This window comes from Lampetra fluviatilis, chromosome 7 (genome assembly GCF_964198595.1).
Source record: "Lampetra fluviatilis chromosome 7, kcLamFluv1.1, whole genome shotgun sequence".
Lineage (NCBI taxonomy): Eukaryota > Metazoa > Chordata > Hyperoartia > Petromyzontiformes > Petromyzontidae > Lampetra > Lampetra fluviatilis.
Window position 1 is genome coordinate 7,482,628 of NC_136281.1, and position 20,839 is coordinate 7,503,466.

The 20,839-nt window shown below is 43.1% G+C and overlaps 2 protein-coding genes across 11 annotated transcripts in view; one reads left to right on the forward strand and one right to left on the reverse strand.

Annotated features, from left to right (window-relative positions):
• The first annotated feature begins 1,728 nt into the window (after positions 1-1,728).
• Positions 1,729-6,645, forward strand: CFL2 (cofilin 2). 4 transcript variants are annotated; one of them, XM_078857941.1, is made up of 4 exons: positions 1,729-1,863; positions 4,410-4,717; positions 5,845-5,921; positions 6,183-6,644. In XM_078857941.1, the coding sequence occupies exons 1-4, from the start codon at positions 1,861-1,863 to the stop codon at positions 6,293-6,295; spliced, it is 501 nt and encodes a 166-aa protein (XP_078714067.1). In that variant the 5' UTR covers positions 1,729-1,860; the 3' UTR covers positions 6,296-6,644. The 4 variants fall into 4 exon arrangements, with proteins under 4 accessions (XP_078714067.1, XP_078714070.1, XP_078714068.1 ...); XM_078857944.1 differs by lacking the exon at positions 1,729-1,863 and adding an exon at positions 1,874-1,979 and having other exon boundaries at positions 6,183-6,645; XM_078857942.1 differs by lacking the exon at positions 1,729-1,863 and adding an exon at positions 2,023-2,045 and having other exon boundaries at positions 6,183-6,645.
• A 1,192-nt stretch (positions 6,646-7,837) lies between these two features.
• The window catches only part of RRBP1 (ribosome binding protein 1), a 34,006-nt gene continuing 21,004 nt past the window's right edge, over positions 7,838-20,839 (reverse strand). For 2 of the 7 annotated variants that reach the window (XM_078858356.1, XM_078858357.1), the window contains exons 11-26: positions 20,268-20,345; positions 20,001-20,038; positions 19,435-19,525; positions 18,247-18,327; positions 17,617-17,709; positions 15,788-15,871; positions 15,330-15,419; positions 14,916-15,008; positions 13,944-14,015; positions 12,781-12,864; positions 12,459-12,542; positions 11,474-11,578; positions 11,073-11,141; positions 9,146-9,217; positions 8,673-8,834; positions 7,838-8,418 (exon numbers count right to left, since the gene is read on the reverse strand). In XM_078858356.1, coding sequence (XP_078714482.1) covers positions 8,353-8,418; positions 8,673-8,834; positions 9,146-9,217; positions 11,073-11,141; positions 11,474-11,578; positions 12,459-12,542; positions 12,781-12,864; positions 13,944-14,015; positions 14,916-15,008; positions 15,330-15,419; positions 15,788-15,871; positions 17,617-17,709; positions 18,247-18,327; positions 19,435-19,525; positions 20,001-20,038; positions 20,268-20,345 — 1,362 coding nt within the window. In that variant the 3' untranslated portion in view covers positions 7,838-8,352. The remainder of the gene's footprint in view (positions 8,419-8,672; positions 8,835-9,145; positions 9,218-11,072; positions 11,142-11,473; positions 11,579-12,458; positions 12,543-12,780; positions 12,865-13,943; positions 14,016-14,915; positions 15,009-15,329; positions 15,420-15,787; positions 15,872-17,616; positions 17,710-18,246; positions 18,328-19,434; positions 19,526-20,000; positions 20,039-20,267; positions 20,346-20,839) is intronic. The other 5 variants (XM_078858358.1, XM_078858360.1, XM_078858361.1 and 2 more) reach the window with 5 other exon arrangements.

Genomic DNA, 20,839 nt, shown 5'->3' on the forward strand with positions numbered 1-20,839 from the left:
AACCAAATAATAATATCACCCCAGGTGTGGCTAGGCTCCGCCTCTGGCCACGCCCTATCGTGGAACGTTCCAGCAGGTTCCCAGAGCATCTCGACAACCCCACCCATTACCTTTGCCCCAGATACCTCTCCCTTTCAGATTGGATGTTGTTTAGCGGTGCGTGTACCCGTGCTTCCCTTTTCTCACCAGCCGGTGTCATCATGTCATTACAAATGTATTGACTCGAGAATAATTGTGCAGTATTTGTTTCGAGTGATGCAAAACTGCATATGGGTTAATGCTGGTGGAGGTTCCAATGGTGTAAATGCTTACCCCGAGCTCTCAAACGCTGATGGTGCATTGTCTTTGAGTTGTGCGCCTTTTGGTGCCATCTGGTCCAACACCATGTGAGACGAGGCTCTAAGAAAAGCTGTCTCGGGTGTGGACCAGTCTACATTAGTGTTTTTTTTATTTTATATTCTTTTTATTCACTTTATTTGTATTACTTTTCTTCTATCTACGTGACTTTAAGCAAAGAACCTAAGAAAATGAATTCCTGCAGTCACGAAAGTTTTAAGTCGGGGTTTAACAATCTTGACCTGCAATGCAAACACAAGCACGCGTCCATCACCGCCAAACCAATCAAACGCGTGCAATTGGACAATTTAAATAAATAATGCGAGCCTGTCGACACGACCACGTGATCACTCACCGGACCAATCAAAAACGGCGCCGTGCACGAGGCACGATTAACGACGCTTCTCAAACCGGGGGCGGGCCGTGCACGACCACGTGTCTCAATAGGAGATTTTCGTCCAATCAGGAAGCGCGTAATTAAACAAATCCCCACCCCAGCCTCGCTCACTCTCCCTCCGCGCGACGCCACGTGACCGGCTCGCGGGAACCAATCAGGCGGCGGCGGCGCGCCGCTAGCTCTGAGTAACGGGACCGAGGTGAGAGGGGGTGAGGAGAGGGGGGAGGAGGGGAGAGGGGTGGGGGAGAGGGGAGAGGGGAGGGTGGGGGAGAGGGGAGGGTGGGGGAGAGGGGAGGGTGGGGGAGAGGGGAGGGTGGGGGAGAGGGGAGGGTGGGGGAGAGGGGAGGGTGGGGGAGAGGGGAGAGGGGAGGGTGGGGGAGAGGGGAGAGGGGAGGGTGGGGGAGAGGGGAGAGGGGAGGGTGGGGGAGAGGGGAGAGGGGAGGGTGGGGGAGAGGGGAGGGGGGAGGGGGGAGAGGGGAGGGGGGAGGGGGGAGAGGGGAGGGGGGAGAGGGGAGAAGGGAGGGGGAAGAGGGGAGGGGGGAGGGTGGGGGAGGGGAGAGGGGAGGGTGGGGGAGAGGGGAGGGTGGGGGAGAGGGGAGAGGGGAGGGTGGGGGAGAGGGGAGAGGGGAGGGTGGGGGAGAGGGGAGGGTGGGGGAGAGGGGAGGGTGGGGGAGAGGGGAGGGTGGGGGAGAGGGGAGGGTGGGGGAGAGGGGAGGGGGGAGAGGGGAGGGGGGAGAGGGGAGAGAGGGGAGGGGGGAGAGGGGAGAGAGGGGAGAGGGGAGGGGGAAGAGGGGAGGGGGGAGGGGGAAGAGGGGAGGGGGGAGGGGGAAGAGGGGAGGGGGGAGAGGGGAGGGGGGAGAGGGGAGGGAGGGGAGAGAGGAGGGGGGAGGGAGGGGGGGATAGTAGGAGGAGGGGAGAGGGGGGAGGAGAGGAGAGGGGGGTAGGAGGGGATGGAGGGGGGAGGAGGGGATGGAGGGGGGGGGATGGGGGGGGAGAGGGGAGGGGTGGAGGGGGGGAAATAGAGGACCGCCCCGCCCCTCCCCCGTCCCTCCTCCTTCCCGCAACGCGCGGCACCGGCAGCAGCAGCGGCAGCAGCAGCAGCCCCAGGAGGAGCCCCAGGAGGAGCCATGGTGAGGGCAGTGGCGGCGGTGGTGGCGGTGTGACTACCCGGGCGGGCTCCTCCGCACGAGCCTCGTGCTCCTCCGTCTCTCTCCTCGCTCGCCTGGGGACGAGGAGGGATGAGCAGGCGCGCCGCGAGGGTTGTGAAGGATTTGGTGGTTGTTGTAGGAGGACATGAGTGGATGTGTGTGTGGTGGGTGATGGTCGGGGAGAGATGGAGAGGCTTGGCTCGCGGTATGCGGCGCTAATAATAGGAGGGTGGCACGGGGGGGGGGGTTGCCTTACCGGGTTTCACGTGGCCACGACAGCTGGGATTGATTGGGGTTGGCTTGGAAAGAGATTGACCGTGATGGGACACGATAATATATATGGGATAGGGGGGTACTGTATGTGAATGAACGGAATATAAAGTGTGAATGAATGAATGGGATGAGAGAAATGTTCCAACGCGTCGGCTTGAGAAAGGATGGAGAGAGATGATCCTGTTTACACATTGACTAGGACGAGCTGATCACGAATGCGGTGAGATTCGATGGTAACGGGGTGAGAGAGGAATATGATTTTTTTTAAAGAGACGGTATTGGGTGGGAATTGATGGGGTGTAAAGAAATGGGGTTTTAGGAAGAGTTGAGAATGGATGGGTTAGTGAAGAGGGATTCAATGAGATATAAAATGGGATTTGAAGAGTGGTTACTTTGTGTACTCACAGGAGCATGCTAGACAAACACGTGCACACACTTAACACACACATACTGTGCCGATGCCTTCATCCAGTACAAGATTTTTAAGAGTTGCGCACACTATTTCAAGAGCCGCAATGCACGTGAATACGCAGACAATGGCATCTCTCACCTGCTTTAGATTGTGTTTGATTGTGCGTGCACTCACCCGGGCTGATACACGTGCTTTTACTTGTACGTGGCACGTGTGTGTGTGTGGCACGTGTGTGTGTGTGGCACGTGTGTGTGTGTGTGGCACGTGTGTGTGTGGCACGTGTGTGTGTGTGGCACGTGTGTGGCGTGTGTGTGTGTGGTGTGTGTGTGTGACACGTGTGTGGTGTGTGGCACGTGTGTGTGGCACGTGTGTGTGGCACGTGTGTGTGGCACGTGTGTGTGGCACGTGTGTGTGGCACGTGTGTGTGGCACGTGTGTGTGGCACGTGTGTGTGGCACGTGTGTGTGGCACGTGTGTGTGGCACGTGTGTGTGGCACGTGTGTGTGGCACGTGTGTGTGGCACGTGTGTGTGGCACGTGTGTGTGGTGTGTGTGTGTGGTGTGTGTGTGGCACGTGTGTGTGTGGTGTGTGTGTGGCACGTGTCTGTGTGGTGTGTGTGTGGCACGTGTCTGTGTGGTGTGTGTGTGGCACGTGTCTGTGTGGTGTGTGTGTGGCACGTGTCTGTGTGTGTGTGTGGCACGTGTCTGTGTGTGTGTGTGGCACGTGTCTGTGTGTGTGTGTGGCACGTGTCTGTGTGGCACGTGTGTGTGGTGTGTTAGGCAAGTGTGTGTGTGTGTGGAGTCATCGGTCTCAAAAGCCACTCGATTCACTCGTTAGGATTCGGGGTCACGTCTCCATTCGCAATGAGATGATGTATATTGCATTTAATTGTAACCGCTTCTGAAGCCTTCTATAAGTTCGTTGCGTAAGATTCTGATCAACACTGTTGGCAACGTAGGTGCGAAGTAAGATCAACATGCATACCGTCGATTCTGTGTATTGTGCGTGTAATAATGGATTAATCGTAACTTTTTTACATTGCAGTTATTGACCCATTTTCTTAAGTGTTGTAGATATTGGGCCTCGTGATCTGATTAAATACATTACAGAATTACCCTTAAATGTGCTCTTTTACATGGACCTATAAGTGATTTTTTTTTTAAAGGTGGATCATGTATGTTGAATTTCTTCCGCACCGTACGTAGCCCACTGCGCTGTTAAATTATCTGGCCAAGCTTTTGTATTTATTTCTTGATAGTTAAGTGGAGCTTTCAATTTTTGTTCACAGTCAAGAGGAATAAACAATTATAATTTCATAATCATATTGTAGACACAATCCAGAATGTTAAAAACTCGGCAATTGATTCAACTGTAAACCTTTAGTCATTAAGTTGCGCAGATAATTCTTCAAACACCCACCGAATTAATATCTAACTCGGAGTGCGAAATAGTGGAACAAATTTAGTCGTATTTGTGACCTTGCCATTTGCAAGCGTGACTTGCACCTTTTCTCATCCCCAAACCAAATGGTCGGCCTGACTCATTCAACTCTTAAACATTTCAGTTGCCTACTGTAACACTACTGCTACTATTTGTTGTTGAACTATAAAAAAAATGCTTAACATCATTGATGGAAAACAAATGGGAATTGCATTTGGAATTGGGCGATGCGGACTATAATGGAAGTAATAATGCCCCCATTAGGTGGCTCATTGTTGCGTGACCTCTATCGACCGCACTGCAGATTACGCATCCGCTGCGCTGTCGTATTTTTAAATTTGTGACAACATCGGTTGAGGACAACTCACGAGCATTTTCTCTCGGGCCTGTCCCCTTCCCCGCAGGCCTCTGGAGTATCGGTGAGCGATGACGTTATCAGGGTGTTCAACGACATGAAAGTGAGGAAATCCTCGACACAGGAGGAGATCAAGAAGAGGAAGAAGGCCGTGCTCTTCTGCCTGAGCGATGACAAGCGACAGATCATCGTGGAGACCAGCCGACAGATACTCGTGGGGGACATTGGAGAGACGGTGGAAGATCCATACGGTGCCTTCGTGAAGCTGTTGCCTCTAAACGACTGTCGCTATGCACTTTATGATGCCACGTATGAAACCAGAGAGTCCAAAAAAGAAGACTTGGTCTTTGTGTTTTGGTAAGCAGCTGCATTTAAGTTGGTATTGCAGTTAGTAGTAACCATTGCTCGATTGTCAGTTGCAAAATCATGTCGTGTGCAGGCACTAGGTGGATTATTACATTGTGGGATCAAGAGAGATGGCGATTGACTGATGATGCATTCTTTGGACAAAGCAAATGTCACATTTGTTGCCTTAATGTCTGCTCAAATAACCTAAAATGTTCCCAGTCGTATCAGATTTAGGAAGTTAAGCAGAGTTGTGCCTGTATAGTGCTTGGTTGGGTTACTGTCTTTCATAACAGGCGCTGTTGTCTGGCTTCCGATTCGGCAGCAGAGGGTCTGTGCCTACAATTCCATTATACTTTGTATTCTTTAAACCTTAACGCCAGTATATTTGGAGTTTGCATGTTCTCCCCATAGGCGTGTTTTTTTTCCTTCCGAGCCCTCTGGTTTTTTCCCTCATGTTAGAAACATGCGTTTAAATAATTTGGCTGCTATAAATTCCTACATGAAAGCTACTTAGTTGAATTATTATTTGTGGCCAGGTCGCTTCTGAAAGAGCTAATAGCTCAGTGAGCTCTAACTGGTAAATAAAATAGTTGAAGTATAACTGGCCTGCATTAAGTATCGTAAAATAACCCGTGGCTCATTTCGAGTACACCCTCATACAGTCGTGGACTGACAAAGGGCTGTACATGCACAATACGATGTACACATCTATACTTTCACACAAAAAACTGAAAATTATATATTTTTGGTAATTGTTCTTGGTTCTTTCGGTAAAGTCACGTAGAAGGGAAATAATAAAATAACAATAAAATTATCACGTTTCGATTGCAACACAATCATCATCAGGTGGTAAACATTTTCTTGCACCTGATGATTGCTTGTGTTGCAATCGAAACGTCGTGAGAATTTAGTTTTAATTTTATTATTTCCCTTCTACGTGACTTTACCGAAAGAACCAAGAATATGAATCCCTGCAGTCACGAAAACTTTAAATCGAAATTTTTAAGTTGCTTACTAGAAACATTCGTAAACGTTTAAATAGGATGCAGAAAACTTTTTTATACAAATGCTCAGGCAAATGATAGTTGTGTATGCAAGCTGTACGTACTCCATGTAATAAGGTGTTTTTATTCCAGGGCACCAGACAGTGCACCACTCAAAAGCAAGATGATTTATGCCAGCTCCAAAGATGCTATTAAAAAGAAATTTACAGGTAATTTGTAGCACACACACACGTATTTTTCCCCGTCTACATTTCATATTGTTTATTGCACGAGTTATTTCACAGGTAGTAACCTCTTCCAAGGTACCTGACCAGCACGGACCATTCAGCCAAAATACCCTTTTAGAGAGTCTCTGTTGCTCCCTCAAGTGGGGGCACTTTGACAGCAGTTGCACGAGCTATATTTTAGGACTGCATTTTTACCTTTGCATGAAGTTCGGTAAATGTTAATCACTGTGATGCCTCTTTCAGGTATCAAGCATGAATGGCAGGTGAACGGCCTGGAAGACATCAAGGACCACTACACTTTAGTAGAGAAGCTTGGGGGAAATATTGTTGTGACGCTAGAGGGGAAACCCATGTAAATCTTTGACTACCTCCTGACAATCTCCTGACATTTACTTGCAGCTTTTGGGGTTTTGTTATGTTACATTTTTGTTGAAAGTTTTCAACATTTCTCATTAATCAGACTTTATAACTCTTGCTGCCAAGGACCTAGGTCCGAGTTATATTTTCTGTTACATTTTTACTTCTTGAAGGGCTGTCTATAAGCCAGGTTCATCGTACATCTGCGCAAGGGCTGGCTTTATGAAACACTTATAACTACACAGGCAACATTGACTCCATTCAAGATGTGCCAAAAATGTCTTTCATACAATATTCTTAGGTTTTTTCGGTAAAGTCACGTAGGTAAAACATCAAAATTAATAAAAATAAAATAAAGATCACGACGTTTCGGAGGCAACACAAGTCTCCGTCATCAGGTGGGACCGTCACAGCCAGATTAGCTGCATCAAGTGAGGCTAATCTGGCTGTGACGGTCCCACCTGATGACGGAGACTTGTGTTGCCTCCGAAACGTCGTGATCTTTATTTTATTTTTATTAATTTTGATGTTTTACCTACGTGACTTTACCTAAAAAACCTAAGAATATGAATCCTTGCAGTCACGAAAGCTTCAAATCTAGAATTATTTCATACAAATTGCTGAAAGCCTTTATTCTTGCAGCTGTACTGGCCCTGCAGATAGATATTGATTTCATACCATACAGTGTTTGATAAAGCCAAACCATCAAACATCTTTCACACTACATTCAGTACATCTTGTGAATTCATACACATATTTTGTACTTCAGCTGTAACATACGTTAACATTGCATGCTCTTTTTTTAGAAACATTGTTCTCATGTTTGTGCCAAGCACTGGTTTTAATGAAGAATTTAAGCATTGCTGTGAAACTTGCAGTTCCATTTACACAAACAGGCATTAAGCAATTAAATACAAATCCATTTACAATTCAAGGAATTTCATATCAGTCACAAACCTTGCAGTAATTTCCTGTCAAAACACTGGAGCCTTACAAAATGAACAACAGGCAGCAGCTAAGTTATTTTACTTTAAAGTAATTCCAAACTCTGCTGTCCCAGTTTGGATGTTGTTATAAGTGAGGCCAAGATGTTGCCAAAGAGTCACTGCTTTGTAAAACTAATGGTGTAAACGCAGAGCCACTGGCACATGCATATATTTTGGATGTGTAGAATACCAAACTGATCAATGCTTTGCTTTTAAGTTGTAACAGTACGATGTATTGTTGGTATATTAAACTACATAATACATTAAATGCAAATTTTTTGCAGGCTTCAACCTAAATACCATACAAATGTTTAAAAATGCACTGTTATAAATGTTGCAAGTACTCTTACACAAAGATTGTTGGCAGTACCAGTTTTCTTCCATGATGGTTAAAACGTGATTTTGCATCGACTTAATTTATGTTGATCATTACATCAAGTTGCTCTTCAACTATCACTGATTAACGCGACTATCTGATTTACATTAAGTATTTGGCACTGGTACTTAAAATGTCACCTTTTGGTCAAACATTCCATCCAATGAAGGCACAAATCCATTTGTGGTCAAAAAGTAGTATGCCTTTATTCTTGTCCACCTTCACAACAGAACTTTGTCTGCCAAACCAACAATTCGCTTTCATCACATCCAGCTTCCACAGCACAAGGCACTGGCAATTGGTCAGAAAATCATACCGGCTCATCTACAACTATACTGTATGCTTTTCAAAATAAAATTGCACTTTTGCCTTTGAGTTTCCTTTGTTTTTTCATTAAAACTGAACAGAATTTTCCCTTTCAATAAATGTAAAAGGCAAGCAACAGCATAGTGTTTTAACTACAAAGTACAGCATTTCGTTGGTCAAAGTGAAATAAACTTGGACCCGTGTTTCTAAAAAGCTTTTAGGAATGTTGCGTTGGATTGCTAAAATTCCATTTCATACATTTCCCTAAGCGATAACACTTGAGTTTACAAAATCACTTTCATTATTGTTGTCTGGCACCTAAAATAAAGAGCATATTAATTGTTTAATAACAGATAAGGCATCAGGTAAATTTTAGTTCACTTGGTCCTCATTGCACGGAAGTTCCATCAGCTGTTTCATCTTCCTTCTGGAAAAAAAAGAGACGTGAATAACACTGCCGGAGGCGTTACATTTCAGAGGTATGTTACATAAATGGTAAAGTAGTGTTAACATTTGCACAAAAATAATCCACGGTGAAAATATCTTTCAGGTGCATCTGATAATTTGGTAACTTGCAACGATATTTTTTTTAATTCTAATTGAATTTACTACTTTGACCCACTGCTGCATCCCCAAAAATGCGATGAGTTTGTGAATTGACCAGTGCAGTATGATACTTTTTATGTATTACTTTGTTTATCCACTGACCAAATCCTTGACAGGTGGCACAACAGCAGAATTGGAGGAGAGTTTCTTGGAATTCTCCCTCTCTTTGTTCAGCTGCTCCTGGGTGGCCTTCAACAGCTGCTGCAGTTTCATTGCTGCTTGCCCCAAGTCCTTGGTTAGTTTCTTCTCTTTTTCCAAGCGTTCCTGAATTTAGGTATAAGCCATGAATAAACTAAGTCTTACATATATTAAATAACATCAACATATTTCGTGGATTTGACCACATCTGTGCATGAGAAACATCGATAAAAACCATTGCTAAATAAATGGCAGCTCGGTAACGACAAAGCTGTCAACTTACAATGCCATTTATTTTTACAAGTCGACTTTGAAACAAAGCTCCTTTTGTTCAAGAAACCGAAACCTTTGTAAAAATAACAAGTGCTGATATGGCTGTGATTCAGTTCATGTCAAATAAACACTGGCATAAGTTTGCATTTAGAGACACTGCCCACCTTTAGTTTTGTTGTCTCTGCAGCATCGCCACTGGCACCGTCCCCAGAACCGTTCAACTGCTCCGAGTGTTCCTGTAAATTGCCGTGAAGACAGAATGTAACATTCTTAAGGGCCATTTTATTAATTGTCAATTCAGAAACTATTCATCACAGACATTTCATTAAACAAAATACATTTATATTCTACCATGTATGACTTCAGAAGCTAAATGTGAAAGTTGAGGTCTGCAAGCTACGAGAGGGCTTCAGAAGCGAGTGTGAGTTCTCTTCCATTGAAGGAGCACATACTACAGTGGTTTACTATATAGTCCATAGTTTGGGTTGCATGGCCAGTCACACTGGATTTTCAATTAAGGAGATGTGCACATCGTCCTGTTGATGCTATGCTACAACTGCTAAAACAGGTTTTCGAGCAATGTCAAAGCCAGGAGGTGTGACGTTTTGGTCTCAAATTAGGTTTATTATGGAGATCCACGTTATTCCAGTCTGTTCGCCAGCATTGTTACAGATCTGGGTGAGATTTTAGATAGTGGTAATGTGATCCCAGAAAGGGGATCAGAACTTGAATTGGCGGTGAGGTACATTTGTTGATGTCTTGGTTGATGAGTATGTTGTCGTCAAGAAAACGTGAAGCTTGCACGTCTGGATATTTGGTTGCAGAACGTTTGCCAGACGAAGCCAGGGGATTGGTGTCAGTTTCGGTATTCTGGTTATGATGTGGATTGCATTATTTCACTGTGCATCTAGAAGCTGTGTGTATGAGCTGCCAGACCAGGCTGAAGAACAATTATTTGCCACGGAGTAGTTGTGATAGGGTGGGAGTTTGCAGCACATCAGATGAGGAACCCCAGGTCGTTCCTGCAAGTTTTGGTAGCAGGTCGATTCTCAATTTGGTCTTTTCACAGATTTGACGTGGAGCTTGAGGTCAAGCATCTATAATAAACCCTAGATATCTTGGAGTGGGGTCTTATCGAAATAGGCTGCCACAGGACACAAGGGTGGCATCTTCTGCATGGACTGTTCAAGTGGAAGGATTTGGTCAGGGTCTCCAGCGACAGAAATATGCCATGAATAAGGTTTGATCAGCTGTAAGTAATGGCAATGTTCTGGAGGTTTGTGGCCTGTGCAGCAAGGGCTATGTCATCTGCATAAATTAATTTGAAAGACGATATGCAATGCAAGTCACATATATATGAGAATTAGTGACGGTGCGAGGACCAAGCCTTGAGGGAGGCCATATTTTCATAATTCTCTTGCAGCTGTGTTTACCAGCGAGGTGTACCCCGAAAGTACGGCTGCCAAGCGTCGTGTCAATTAGGTGTACAGTAGAACGACATCTGATTATTTTTGGCCAACTTGCGCAGCAGGCGACGATGTTGAAATGGTGTCGGACAGCAGAGAAGTCAATGATCGTTCCAGTTTTTTGTTGACACTGAACACCAGCTTCTGAGGGTGGCGAAGACTACACAATATTTGCAGCAGCTATGGACGGTTTTGTTCGGGAGGCAATTGTGGGTCGACATTGGAGGAAATTCTTGACAAGCATAGCACGTTGGAGGGTGAGTCTTTCCATTTTTCAGAATAGCGATGACTGGTTTGCTTAATTTATTTTAGGATTGTGGCGGTCCTGTTTATTACAGTTATGAGGTTTGTTGTCATTGTTCATATAATCCCAGGTTCTTTCAGAACTATATACCTATTTTTCATAAGCGATTTGGCCACAAATGATAGCTGAACGAAATGGCTTATGTGGAAATTTATATCAGCCAAATACTCAAAATGCATGTTTCATCTTTTTCCACTAAAATTAAATAAGCCAGAGACCACTACTGGATGACAACTCAGGAAAGGAAGAAATGTAAGGTAATGGAGGGAGCCTTCGTCCAGTAGTGGGAAGTTACTAGGCGACAACAACTTCTTTGCTTACCCTCTCAGTATGAGGCTTCTGATCTTCCACCTCCAGCCGCGCCATCATCTCGCTGATCTGCCCCCTCAGCTGTAAACACATTGACCAATGTTGCTCACAATTTGCTCAAATATTAGCTTAAATTTAAGTTGCACTAAGGGTCAAAAGATGTCACCAGCAAGCATTGAGTTAACTGCAATGGAACAGGATTAGTGCCCGTCTTTGATTTGGAGAAAAGTGAAGGGTTAATGTATACGCAAACCCCACAGACCGACAATCTGAAAGCATCAAAAAGACGTCCTCTTGCACATGCACAAATGAGAAAATTGGGGTTAGTGTTGGGTTAGTGCCGGAAAGAAGGAAAAGAGCATTCTCATCCTGGTCCCCCATGCAAGAGAAATGGTGTGTCACAAAAATCTCACCCCTTCCAATTCTATATCGTCCATAAGGACGATTGCCTGGTCGGACGAGGAAGCAGATTCCGCCTCCAGCAACCTGGTCTGAATTTCGCTCAGCTGCTGCCTCACCTGCAAACAGCATCACATCGAGCTGAGCAAGCCCAGTCTTCTTAAAGGCAGCGTTTCCACGTCACTTCAATTTTCAAATGTCCAGGCATTAGCAGGGTGCATACATGTAAAGTTGTGTTCCGATTTAATGTTGTCAGGTTAAGGACCTAATTACAAGTAGCTAATCTTTGTGAATCTTTGTATAGGTGTATCTTTATCCAAAGAACTCCTCCTAGACTGATCCACTAATTTCAATGAATGAGGCAAATTTTAAAGATTGTGGGCAATTTATGCAAGCGAGGTTGAAATTACAAGGGAGAAAACAATAGCTTGAATACAATCATTCAACTCATCTGTCCTGGCGCTGCATATATTGCTGTATCATTTACAATCGCGTAGCGCATGACGATAGCCCTATAGGAACATGTAAAAAATCATAACGGACAGGCATGTGCCATTAAGGGGTGAGGGGAGCCATTTAAACTTCAACAGCTTTTACACTATATTGTATAAACGGGTGCGTGGGGACAAATCGGGCGAGTTGATAACTGGTGAGTCACGTGTCATTCCATCTCACCCATAGGATGGGCTGCCCCACTCAATTTAAAAATAAAATCCTATGCCATATATGCCTGTCTGTAAAGTCAAAAAATGTCAGCACATTTTGTAACAAAAGGTTACCAAATAAATGTAAGTGCAAAAATAAAAGTAAAAATAAAACTACGTATCCAACACAAGGCATCATTAAAAGCAGCTGCAATGAAATAACAATGTTAAATAAGTTTTGAACTTCAGCCGCTGGAGACAAGAAACATCAATTGGGAACAAGTTAATGAGTACAGATTGGACCAAGAACACATAACACCACGCCACACCATCCTGTTACATTTACAAATCTTACCGAAATAAGCTCTTCACTCTGTTTTTGCATCTCTGCATCTACAGCTGTGAATTTGCAGTCAGAATCTGAAAGTTTACCCTTCAGCTGCAATAGAGAATACAGAAGATGTAACACATAGCTGCAGCTGAAAGTAAAAACAAATTATTCACAAATTACAAACACAATTAAAACATGTTTTGGCTCGAATAGGAAACCAACAGCTCTTACAGCAAACAAAATACATCATAATACATTTGCAACACAAAGTTAGATATCCACAACTTTCAAGTATCAATCTCTCACTCAGAATTAACAGTGGATAAGGGCTGGATGTGAGGCTCACCTCTGCTGTATGAGCCGACTGCTTTTCGCTCTCGGCCTGAGCTTCTGTCAACTGTGTCTCCAGCTTGCTCACCGTGGCCTGAAGCTACACCAAACACCATCCAAGGCAATACCGTCATTGGACTAAAACTTTACTTACATGTGCTGACAAAGAACAGATTTCTGCTTGCACAACAATCCCTCACCAACTGCGTTTTTCGCATCCGTGGTATTTATGTATCCACGGTTTTCCTTTGACATACCAATTTCATAACCGTGGTATGGAGTTTTGTGTATCTGCGGTTTAGCACAGCGACCAGCACTTGTAATTTCAAATCACCCGCATCTGTATTCCCTCCGTGCATCATCGCCTTGCCCAGCTCCCACCACTGCTCTCCTTCCACCACTGGGTGGAAGTAGAGGGTGGGGGGGGCAAAGCCCCACTTCCTTCTAACAACCACCTTTGCCATTACCTCATCCTTATCAAAATCATAAACGTGGACTTGAACCCTCAGTATTAAAGGTAAATAACATTGTTTTTAATTGTTATTTTTACATTTGTTTTTTAGTATGTTATTGTGTATTTTATTTGTGTTTAACGAAGTAACGGAAACTTAGGCTTTGACGAGTGACGGTGGCTGCGGTTGCCTGAACCCTCTATTTCCCATAAAGGCCTTATTATTACCAACCGCGTTTTTGCCAACCATGGCTGTTTTCAGGGACATCACCCCCGTGGTTGGCGAGGTATTGTTGTGCGAGTTTAATCTCAATGCCCCCCCCAAAAAAGTGAGTTTGTAAGAATATTGCATTTTGCATTCAACAGGGTGCCATCGTTTATATAGAGTGCTGTTGCCAATAACATCTGACAATCCAGCAGTATTGGCTAAACAAGCCTGAATCAGCTGATGAGACCCAGAAGGTAGAAACCGCTCCAGTTTTATAGCTTAAACAAATGCTGCTGGATACTTTGGTCTGAAAGCCAATAGGCTGAACTAATAATACATGTTTCAAAAGTGGACATATAATGGAGTAATGCATATATGTGCTTTTACAACAGAAAAACAAGTCGTATATTAGAGTACAAATATGCCACTAATGTTAATAATGACAAAACATAAAAACAATTCAACCATAGCCAAAGTTGTAAGGGACAAAATGGCAACTGTTATAAAATTGATGGTGTACCTGCACAGAACTTTGGGATTCTCCTTGAAGTTTGTGCAATGACTCCTCCAGAACCTGGACACGCTCCTGTGACTAATGCACAGCATGACACAATCCATCATTACAAGTACAACGAGTAGTTTTTAAGTATATTCAGGAATATTTTTAGTGAAAAGCTTATTCTTCTTTTGCATTGTGTGTTGCAGAGATGAGCAATTGCTTTTTGGAATAGCAAGAAAGGTATTAAATTGATGTTTACGTTCCTTGGCCATTCAACGGCATTGATTGTAAACTGCTTTGGTGCCACCATTCATTGGTTGTGATGGGCAGCAGTTGGCTATGTGCATCAATGTTTTCCATTCCACAGTTGCAAAGAAGCTAACCAAATACCAAAACAGCCATGCATACTGGAAAAAATAAAGCACTGCTTTGTGTCAGCATCATGGTCAAAATTTTCCACGTTTTAAAATGTCCTCATCAGCTACATAACTGGAAAACAGCAATGTTTGCCCCTCCTGCGAAAACTTAGCACGACACTCCCGAATGAGTTTTGAAACTCAGTGAGGCGGCGGCTTTCCTGGATAACCAAGAACAATAATAATGGTAAATAATAACCCCAGTAAACCCCGAAACAAATTCCTGCGGAGGGAGCTGGTAGGAACGTTGGGTTGCTCGGTCAATGGCCAGGGTCAACGGCGGCGTGGTGTATTCCGCAAATATGCCCGACTGTGAGGGCGGGCACAAGCCGGCGTGAGTAGGTTAAACGTTGAGATTTATAAGGGCACCACGGGGTGACCAGCCCCTCCCCACCTACCCAGCCCCTCCCTACCCAGCCCCTCCCTGCACGACGGACACAATAATCCCCTGTGGGCTGGTGTAACCAGGAGGTTCCTACCAGTATCAGTTTATATGCAGGGTATATAGTGTGGCACATGTCGTGAGAATTCCCTTGAAGGCGCTGCTTTAGTGTGCGAGTCAGCCAAGAGCTCAAACCTGCTGAAGGCTGGACTCGGCCTCGGCAATCTGACTTCTCCATCGCTGCTCTTCCGCCTCCACACTTCCCTGCAGCTGCTTCAAGATGCCCTCCTGAAAAAAAACAGAGCCAAGCTTCAAAGTGCAACCCCTGCGGTGTGTCTTCTTGGTTCTTTCGGTAAAGTCACGTAGAAGGGAAGTAATAAAAAAAAAAAATTCTCACGACGTTTCGGCCACAACGCAAGCAGCCGTCCTCAGGTGAAAACTTATCTAATGTTAAAATAACAGTGACAGCTACAGTGAAAGGTAATTTATTAAATGTGAACTGTGAAACTTTAACATATCGACATAATATACCCAAATCAATGCATCACAGCCCAGTTCCTAGACCTGTGTGGAAAGGGTATCAAGTGTGCAGGACCTGACCAGACTCACCGTGTCAGCCAGCACTGCTTTGTACTTGTCACACTCGGACTGCGCATGTTTGCGTGCCTGGTCTGCTTCCTCGAGCTGTTGCGTTAGCTCCTGAAGGACACCCACAGACAAAATTAATCTTACCCCTCAGCGTAAGCAATCCGCAGTGGCGTCCAAAGAAGCAGATGTTTATTTTTACGTGTTTAATGATGCACCTTTTCAAGACCCCGACTGAGGCTTTGTGGCAGTTAGAATGTTATTATGTGTAGAGCAATGACTCAAGTCTGATACTCATGAAAAACTAAACATTCACGAATTTTCCTCTTCATATAGCTACTTTATTATTTTTTAAAATATGTAATATTTGTGTAACGAAATCTGTATGAAGTATTCCATTGGTTAAAATGATATGCAAGCAAGGATTCATTATGAGACAAGTTATAAATGAATATCGAGAGACACCACTGCAGTTATCGCACCACAGACGAGGACCCAGCTTCCTTTTGCTGCTTGAGGCTCTCCTCTGCGAGCTTCTCAAACTCCTGCAGCCACTGCTTCAGCTTCTGCATGCACACCAAGGGTTAAACAGACGCAGGCTGAGTTCTCCATTGTTCCAAGGTCAAGAAGAGCATCGGGTATGAATAGCAACATGGTTTACAAGGAGGCACACGACCACATACCATTGACTTTAAAGCTCTCATACATTTTGACGATAAAGGTCTCCCTCTGTAGGGTGTTGATATTCATTAGCACCTTCTAGAGGGGATCAAATGAAACAATATTTACCCTCTATTTTGCTTGGGCCACATTGGTCAACAAATAATTCCTCTATTACTCCCTTGTATTCCTGGGCTATTCTCATAGGAATTATTTGCATTTCTGCTGTATTTATAAGTTGAACAATAAGAACACCCTGTCATAAGAATGTGGAATTTCCCACAATGTCACCGAGCTCTGAAAATGAGATTAGCACTACCCCATGCTCATGAGCAACAAAATATATATTTTACATTGAATAACAGAGCTGGACACTTCACTGCCATTTGAATACCATGGCAATCATGGCCACACTGACATGGGCGTCTGAAACATGAATTTATGTGCTACATCATTACCATGATAATTTTTTTGTTATTTAAAAATTAAACACAAGTAGGTAGTGCTTCATAGCTCATGAATATGAAATGGCAGTCAGATTAGCACTGGGTTACACTACTGAGTATTATTGCACTGGTATAAATAGACAAATTAATAATCAACTAAGAATCACGACTGTTCTTTTTCATTCAGAATAGAACCTCACATGCACGTTGCTAAGCGACGGACTGCCTGATACACGCGGTTGGATATTACAATAATATATGCCGCCCTATTGCATGTTTTTTCATGTCCTGTGCAATATGCCCTACTACTGGAGATAATGTACTTATAACCTGGCATAAAAACCAGCCTTTCCAGGTGTTTCAACAGGGAAAATGTGAACCTATCAATTATGTTGTTCCCATTACCAAACAATGCATCATTCTTGATATCTGTAATTTTCCACAATGCAATGTGTCACACAAATGCTTAGCAAATAAATGGTTGAGTAAATATTGAAATCATTTTAACTCGTAGAGAGTCCAATTTCATCCAATCAATGGCAGCAACTGGTCATAAAAAAACAATAAGCTCTATATTGTTTTCTTTGTGGAACGTTTCACCTCCAGTAAATAAAGGGGGACATCCGTGTAAATATATACACGTAAGTTAAATACAAATTGTCCCCTTCCTGACACAGAATGATGGATATGCAAACCCTAAACCCACTTCACACTAAAATAGAGTACCATATTCACCGGCGTTACAGCAGGTATTCCAAAAGATTGCACGTTCCTTTTTGACCCCAGACAATTACTCAGCATTGCAATATTACTTTGCTTAACCAAGTGTAGGAGTGTAAATAGACACATCATAGTGTTACTGCTTCAAGTAGAACATTGTGCATTAAAGTGCAAGATACAAACTGTTATCAATTTCCTGTAATGCAATGGTCTATATACATAATCAGGTGAAATCCCATTATGCTTGAATTGGAATGCATGATTTATACAAAATATACTGCATAAAAAGACACGTTAGAATATATATAATTAATATCGAGATTTTCCATGGTGGTATGTTAGTTTTTAACAATTTTATAATTCGTGCTTGTTCAAGACGGGGACACCAGATTTTGCAGTGTGCATGGATGGGTAGGACGACGGAAACACGTGCCACACAGGGCATCAGCGGCAGTGCAATGATGCACCACAACCCTGCGCTATACCGTCTCTGCAGGGACTGGCACGGTGGGGAAGAGATTCTGAAGTGTCTCCCGTGTGTGCCGCTCAATTTCCTCCATCTTCTTCTCCAGATCCTCCTGTGCAAGACGACAAATCACATGACTTACATACTCTCATGACAAACCACAAGCACTTAATACATTACTCGTAGGCTTTATGCATAACAAGCAGCAAAGGAACATGCAATGTGTTTATAATGGTAAAAGTCAACGAAAGCAGGGTAGATTGGGGACGGAGAGATAATGTCTGTATTTTTTTTTATCTTAAGTTGTGAAAATGTGCATAATATATACTCTTGAATGGGCTTCTGAGTAAATGAAACAGACATGCTCGAAACTGCTTTATAGTGAGCTTTAATAAAAATTACATCGAAAATAGTAAGTATTATTGCCATAGTCACCATTTTAATATATAAAATATATATATATTAAAGCGTGAGAAGAAACAATATAGTGGTCCATTAATTTACATTTACTTGCCAAATTATATTTATTTAAAAACCGATCTGCACAATTGCAGCATAATTTCTACACTGTTATGGAAAACTAAATTCGAGGACAACGTCTGGAGAGGTGGGCATGAGGGTTCATTAGTTACACAGGCAAGAAAACCACCTTAGCAGTCGAGCTTGCACTGCTCAGCTGTTCTGCTGAATTGACAGCTTCCATCGCTTTCCAGTTTTTCTCTCGCAGATCCTGTTTTAGAGAAGGCCACAATCTGCGACTATTGTAGAGAAATAAGCACATTCCAAATGCCATGCATTGCACGCGGTTGCGCCAAGGTTAAATGAAAAAACACTTTTACTTTTGAAGCGTTAAATAAAAAACATGCCAAGGGTGCATATGAATGCAAGGCATACAGAATAACTGCCAGAGTACAGTCAAGCTAGGTAGCAATACAATGTATAAAGTAATTATATGTGTTCTGTACGCACCAATGGCAAATATTATTGGAAAATGCATTTGTTTGTAGCACTAGCCTTAAATTAAAATTACAGGCACAAAACAGTAGGCAGAGGGTGCTGAAGAGCAAAAATATGCAAGACACAATGTGGCACGCTGTCGTTAAACCGAGGCGGGAACCAATGCATCGATCGATGTAGATTACTCAGCCCATGATACAAGCATTTGTTGAGTGTAAGAATCGATATTTTTTAAAATGTGTATGTGCTTTATGTCATGGGTTCAAGAGACCCTTGCAGCAGATAGAGGACATGATATTCCCCACAACGTGAAATAACCAATTCTTGAATCAGATGGCGACCTTGAAAGATGACAATTCATCAAATTGGCTGCCGAGGGGGGCGAATCGTTACACACCTGATGAAAGGACCAATGATGGTGGGGACACATTCTGAACATTAGTTCATGCGTCTTTCCCAAATTCAGAAAATCTCATGTTAACATTTAGCAGACAAGCATTACCATTATTACTACGATGCTTGTTTACTCAGGGTCCTGCCAAGTCTTCACAGTAGAGGGCAATGATTGCTATATATAATCCAACTGACTAATTTGCAGGGAATTTTTCACATTTGGGAAACTTGGACCACCATGTTACTGGCAGAAAATGGCCTACACTTACAAATGGTGCAACGGGATCGTTTAACGTCCACTGTGAAGCAGAGAGACCTTTTGGCTAATAAACCCGAACCATGAACCTCTGCTACAAGAAGTGAACGCACTCCTGTTAGGCCACGTCACCTACATGACTAAATAAAGGAGACCTCCCACGAGTTTACCCCCCCCCCCTCCGAGTTCCTTTCAGGTGAAATCTCTGCCAAGCAGTGGCAAGTCTCTTACGTTGTTCTTCTGCTTCTGCTGCTCGACACTCTCACTGAGCAACAGCACCTGCTTCTCGAACGCGGCCAGCTGGTCGTCACGCTCCTTCACCCTGCCACACAGTCACGTTTCGTTTCAGCGCACCTCCATTAGAAGCTCTCTCCCAAGCCCACAGCAATGAATCACTGCCCACTTTACATGGAATATTTTCCTAACATGAACGGTTCAAAGTTCCAACCAACGTACAACTAAATGATTGCATTTAGCCTTTATAAGTGCAAGTGGCCTGTGTGCAGTGATGCTTCTGCTTGTTCTCTAACATTTGTTTTAAAAGGATGTTGAAAACATCATTAGGTTTTATTCTTTTCTTAGCATTTTAGGCAGCATGTAATGTTTAAGTTAATGCTTTTTCAGCTACAATACTTTCCAAACAAAAAAAAGTTACCGTCCATTAAGAAAAACAATATTACAGTTACTCATAAGCACATTAATGTAATGCTTTAATTAGAACTAAGAGCTGAATAAACAAATACAAGTCTTCTAAAACAGAAAAAAATGTGCTGAAAATGTTCTTTCTTGTTACTTACTGAGTCTGCAGCTTCTGCATCTCTTCCATGTGAGATTCCTAAAAATGGAATACAAACTGTTATTGTATTTTTTATTAAACACTATAAGAAAGCTTAATTTATATGAAAAAGAAGATGAATTCGCAATTACAGGCAAGCCTATAGTTTTGCAGAAGTATGATGGGTCACCAACTACTAATCGTGATGAAATGAATGAGACTCTACAACGAAGCAATGGAACCAGAAAATCCCTTGGTAAAGCACTTCTACCAAAGCTGCTCCAGATACCTGTCCAGCAAACGGAGTCAGAGATTCTTGTAGAGTTTCTAAGAGATTTCTTAGGGTATCATTCTCCTCCTGCAACTCCTTGTGTATAAATGTATTTGGCAAAGAGAAACAGCATCGCATTTATATTTTAGTATTTCACATTTAACATGATAGTGTTGAACGTTTCACTTACAAGTAAATGATAAGCCTCTTTGAAGGGGGCAACAATCAATCGCATGTAAGTATGCTCAACCATTTTTGGTTTGTCAAATATATAACATGACGTACACGGCATACAAAAATTATTTGGATTACAACTTAGTTTGTAAGTAAGCAAATCGAAAATATTTTACATTAATTATACATTGGATAGACAGTACCACCAGAGTTCCATAATTAAACTATTTAAGTTAAACTAGTTTTTTACATGGTAAGGACCACTGTGCTACATCGCTCTTTTTTATACACGACCTGGCCTCAAATTATAGCCCAATTAATTGGCTTATCATGTGGAAATTTATAGCAGCCAAATACTCTAAATGCATGTTTCTAAATATGGAGAAAGAAAACGGAGGACCTGGATAAAAATCCAC